General features: G+C 36.3%; 1 protein-coding gene across 1 annotated transcript; it reads left to right on the top strand.

Annotated features, from left to right (window-relative positions):
- The first annotated feature begins 764 nt into the window (after positions 1-764).
- LOC105803057 (auxin response factor 23) lies at positions 765-5,337 on the top strand. The gene is made up of 14 exons (XM_012635007.2): positions 765-999; positions 1,421-1,533; positions 1,697-1,792; positions 1,935-1,991; positions 2,089-2,247; positions 2,572-2,656; positions 2,901-2,991; positions 3,190-3,354; positions 3,440-3,559; positions 3,658-3,733; positions 3,815-3,986; positions 4,081-4,667; positions 4,757-4,950; positions 5,035-5,337. The coding sequence occupies exons 1-14, from the start codon at positions 900-902 to the stop codon at positions 5,135-5,137; spliced, it is 2,118 nt and encodes a 705-aa protein (XP_012490461.1). The 5' UTR covers positions 765-899; the 3' UTR covers positions 5,138-5,337.
- Positions 5,338-5,633: the final 296 nt, after the last annotated feature.

Raw genomic sequence — 5,633 nt, 5'->3', positions numbered from 1 at the left:
ATTATTGTTTTAGTTGATAATTTAATATAATAATAAATAAAATATATACTGATCTAAATTTTTAAATAATTAATATAAATAAAAATATTAATTTGTAAAATACAAAAGTGAAATTGGAAAAACTCTTTTTAACAACATTTCTAACTCCAAAACCCACGTATTTGACGTTACTTTTAAAGCTGAGAAGTACTGTAGCGAGGCCTTAATCGAATTTTACTCAACATTGGAAAAGGTTTGAAAAGAAGAGGCGGAGAATGACATGAAATTCAATAGGGGATAAGCGCATTTGCATGAAAAGGGCAATGGGAAAAAAAAAACACGTAGTACACATCGATGCCTAAAGTAGCAAATATCGCCAGGAATCAACGACAACGACCCACCCTCCAAACAAAGCAAAGGGAGAAACAAGACAAAATCTGTATTACTGACGTTAAACAATGTATCTTAAAAGTTAAAACCATAATAATCATAGTTGAAAAGTTTTATACTTAATTACGTTACTCTACAGGAAATGTATCTTCAAAAATGAGACCTTTTTGTCTTCTCTTACATTGCATGCACTTTGAGGTAAACGATAAAAACGTTTTTGCATTAAGAGATGGGGGGCAATAGAGCCTAGAGGGGGCCAGGTTGTTGAAAGTGAGAGCTTGTTTCTATGGTGACACGACCTAGCCGCCTGATTCTCGAGGTGTACGTACTCCTTTTAGTCAATTTTTTTTTGTCTTTTTCCTTTTTAATTTCTCTACATAACTTTTACTTACACACACCCTTTTGCCTTCCCCTTCCACTCTCGTTTTATTTCCTGCATCTTTCCTTATTCCGGGAAAGAAGCTTCTTCTTTTTTCTTTGTATATACTCCATCTTTTGGGTTAAGAAAAGAGAGAAAAAGCGGAAGATAAATGGACGGTGAACGGAATGGTTTGAAGGCTAAGGTCCCATTTCACCCCAGAAGACGTATCAACGTCTATGGCTTGCCGTTGCTTCCTCCGAACAATCAAGGTTTTATATCTTCATTTCTGGCACCAACACTCGCTTATCAAGTATCAAACATGTTTGATAAACTTGAGTACTGCTAGCATTTTAAAATCTGCTTATTGTAGAATGATGTGATGACGGAGTAGTATCTATGTTTTTTTTTTTTTTTTTGCGCTTGAACTTGTTGGTCGAAGATTATTTCTTTTGTATTTCGTTTCAACTTTCAGCCTTATATGCAATGTAGTACACGACAAACATTGGAAATTAATTAACCAATCAATCATCTCATTTATGTTTTTGTCCTAATTCTTGGCTCTGTTGGTCTGTAGAATGGGTCCCAAATGTTTGGATTTGTTCATATCTCTGATTATCAGAACTTTTTTTTCTTTTGTTTCATTTAGATTGGTTTTTAAGTGTTATGGCTTGAATTTGTGTGTGAAACCAGGAGAAAAAGATGATCTACATGTTGAACTATGGCATGCATGCGCTGGTCCTTCAGTTTATGTGCCGCGCGCTGGGGAAAAGGTTCTGTATTTCCCTCAAGGTCACATAGAACAGGTATAAGCAAATCTTTTACTCTACTTAATTAAATCAAATAATTAATTAACCCCATTTTTTTTTCTCTTATTCAAAAAAAAGAAGGAAAGTAAGAAAAAGCATTTTGTATGAATAAATATATGCTTGTGCATTCATCTGTTTGATGGCTGAGCTTTTGACACAGGTGGATGCATGTATGAATCAAGATGGGATAATGGAAATGCCTATCTACAATTTGCCTTCTAAGATCCTTTGCAGGGTGATGCATGTTCAGCTTAAGGTATCCGCTATAAATGTACCTTTAATTGTTTCCTAATGACTTTGATTGGAACAATGGAGAGATTAGACTTTCAGGAGGTTAATATGCAAATGCAAAGCTCATCATAAGTTGTTGTTTTTGATGCGTCTTTGCCATATTGCAGGTTGAACCTGGCACAGATGAGGTCTTTGCACAAATAACACTGATTCCAGAAGCAGAGGTTAGATATTGAAATGCTTAGAGTAATTGTTTTTCATTTACTTTGCCTTAGAATCTCCCTATTATCTTTTACCTAAATGCTTTTCTGCCTCAAATAGCAAGATGAGGAAAGTTTGGAGCATAGAAATTATCAACCTTTACCCCAGAAAGCCTATCCAGTGTTCTTTAGTAAGAAACTCACTCCATCAGATACAAGCACACATGGCGGATTCTCTATCCCAAAGCGACATGTTGATGATGGGTGTCTCCCACCCCTGGTTGGTACACCTTTATGTGATCTTTTGTCTTTTTAGTGCACTTATATTCAAAACAGAATGCTTTTGAAAATTTGAAGATTAGATATTAAGCTCAGGGCTTTCTTGTTCTTCAAACTAATAAAGGGTGCGGAAACTGGAACTTGCCAACCCTCCTTTTAATTAAACTATTGTGATAATGTAAATTTCCAGGCTAGTGTCTTTCTGTCTTAAGGCACAAACACACATAAATTTATGGTTTTTTTGGAAGATTCTTTAAATATTGTGCCAGGTTTACCACATCAATGAAGTCTTAACTGATCTGTTAAGTTATGCATATTGTTACAGGACATGTCTCAGCAAACCCCACAACAGGAATTGGTCGCAATAGACTTGCACGGTTTTGAATGGCGCTTTCGACATATTTATCGAGGTACCTTAATCTATCTTGCACTGATCTACGTTTAAGCATTACCATGATCAGCTCATTGTACCATGAAAGTAATTTTAGATATCTCCGAGACATCCACGTATTAAAGTAATGTAGTATACCATGCAGTTTGTCTTAATGAGCTTATGTTTATGTAAAAGGATTAATTTTCACTGTTCTTTGTTTCTTTAGAAAAGCTATTTATATAGTTAGTTTCCTTATGGAATTTGCTCCCATTCAAATGTAGGTCAGCCAAAAAGGCACTTGCTTACAAGCGGCTGGAGTACATTTCTGACTTCAAAGAAGCTTCTTGCTGGGGATGAATTTATCTTTCTTAGGTTCTCTTTCTCTGCCAATTCCCCAAAAAAATTATTTGTGTCCATGTTTCTGCACAAACTTTTCTCTTTTGTGTTTCACATAGGCATAGACATGCACTTGATTCAATGTTTTTCTTTTACTAGAATGTTGGTTTTATAGTAGTATATCTTAGGTGATGAATAAATCAAATAATTTCAAGAAAATTTATTGTTCTCTAGAGGGGAAAAAGGAGAGCTCCGTCTCGGAATTCGGCGAGCAACGACTGTTCTGAAATATACATCAACATCCATCATATCTGGTCATAGCATGCGTCATGGCATACTAGCAAGTGCTTTTCATGCGTTCTCTACTAGAAGCATGTTTAATGTCAACTACCGTCCTTGGTAAGGTGTAATAAAGTTCAATGTAATATACAACTTGTCACACTGGAACTGGAAGAGGAAGGCATTCATTCTTGCACCTCTGCAGGTCTACTTCTTCTGAATTTATCATCTCATTAGATCGGTATATGAAGTCGGCTCAAATTGACTATTGCATCGGGACAAGATTTAGGATGCGATTAGAAGGTGAAGAATGTGCGGAACAAAGGTTATCATTTCAAAACCCAGCATATGTGATTTGATATATTGAAGTATGTTTTTATATCCCGGATCCCTTCAAATTTAATGCACTATCCTCAAAAACAGGCCTTCTGGCACTATCATAAGCATTGAAGATGTGGATCATACTAGGTGGCCTAATTCTGAATGGAGATGTCTGAAGGTAACTGTGTTTAATTTCAAATGCATGGTTGCATTGATATGTGGTTTGAAGCTAAAGATTCATGGTTGTACAATTTCATAGGTGAAATGGTATCCCACAGCAGGTGAAAATTTTCATCCTGAAAGAGTTTGTCCTTGGAACATTGAACCAACGGAATTCAGAATCAAGAAGAGACCCTCCATTCTACATAACCAAAAGAAGGCTCGTACTGATGATGTATCATCCCCTGGGTTTTCTACCCTGCTAATGGATGGTAACTATACTTGTGTATGGATTCAACATGATTTGCATTTATAATAAACGTTGGCAGACTTTGCAGCTACTGATCATAATTTCTTCTTTACCAGGCATGTGGAGTGGTTCCATTAAATACGAATCTCAAAGTAGCTCAGGGGTCTTGCAAGGTCAAGAAGATAGTGACACAGATGGTAATCAACCCGATGCTCTAAGACAACCATTACCACATTGCCTCCCACTAAATCACAGTTGGGACTCAATGCAACAGCCAATACAGAACCAACGAGAGATTGGTGCAGCACCCTTTTCTGGTGGACAAGTAGAAAGTTTGGGTCTTCATAATAGTTGGTCCACAACATTCTCCTCCTCAAATGGAGTACATGAAGATGCTATTGCTAGCAGAAAAATTTCAGTTCCAAATGTTAATTCTCAGGAAGGGAGTATTTCAGAACCAAGGAATGAAAATGAAACATCATGGTGCGAACCAAATGAGGGACATGCTTGCATGCTTTTTGGAGTTAATTTAGTTAACGGTCCACTGGAGCCCCCTTCACCCCAACTTGTCACTTCTAGCGAGCTCGAAAGTCATTGTTCTATTCCTCCAACTTCTCAGTCAACTGTTTCGAAACCTTCTAAGGGTACATCTAGCAAGCAGTGTGACAACTGCTGTTCTGCTAGCAATTGGAGTTGCACCAAGGTCATACTTTCATTTTGGCATACCTGAATTATTGTTGAAGTCGATTGTTCCCAGAAATTGATTCTAAGAACGTACCCTTTCTCTTATAGGTACTCAAGCATGGGACTGCTCTTGGAAGATCAGTTGATATCACTAGATTTGACGGATATAAAGACCTCATCTCTGAGCTTGATCGCATGTTTGATTTTAATGGACGATTGATTGATGGAAGCAGCGGGTGGCATGTAACCTTTACTGATGATGAAGGGGAGATGAGGATGATTGGAGATCATTACCCATGGCAGTTAAGTGCAAAACCAAACAAAAATTCCATCTAAGTACAACACCCAAAAAAATGTATTTTAACCATGTCTCATTGGAATTGCAGGAAATTTCAGAATGAGGTCCGAAGGATGCTGATCAACCCGAAGGAAGAAATTGGAAGGGTGAATCAGAGCTCACTAATGGCGCCTTATGATGAAGTGTTTTAAATCATGAGTATGGTTTGTTGATTGGCCATCAGTCTCTTTATCTTTGAGTGCTTTCCAATAGGGAGGAAGAAATGCCAGTGCAACAAACTGCATGAACCGAATGTTAGATATTATACAACATGTATGAATAAATTGATAGAGAAACAGATAAAACTACAGAGTAATTTTTTTTAATCAGTATTCCTTCTATTGAGTGAACACATTCATGAAGTTTATATACTCATATGAGAATAACTGCTCTTAACCAACTAATTAACAGATTTGATAACAGACTAACAATCTTAACAATCTTTATAGTAATGTTTAACACCGAAAGTTAATTTTTTGTTTTTAAAGGCTGTATGGACATTGTTGGTAATTAAATTATAACTTTTCTTTTGTCCAATTAAAAGCTGCCACCTAGAACAAAAAAAGCTACACAAGTATTTCCATGTATTTATTTATATCAAGTCATTCTAAAAGTTAAAATGAATTATTTATAATTTATAATAATTAT

Source organism: Gossypium raimondii, chromosome 11, assembly GCF_025698545.1.
Source record: "Gossypium raimondii isolate GPD5lz chromosome 11, ASM2569854v1, whole genome shotgun sequence".
In the NCBI taxonomy this organism is placed as follows: domain Eukaryota; kingdom Viridiplantae; phylum Streptophyta; class Magnoliopsida; order Malvales; family Malvaceae; genus Gossypium; species Gossypium raimondii.
This window is presented reverse-complemented; position numbering and strand designations above follow the sequence as displayed.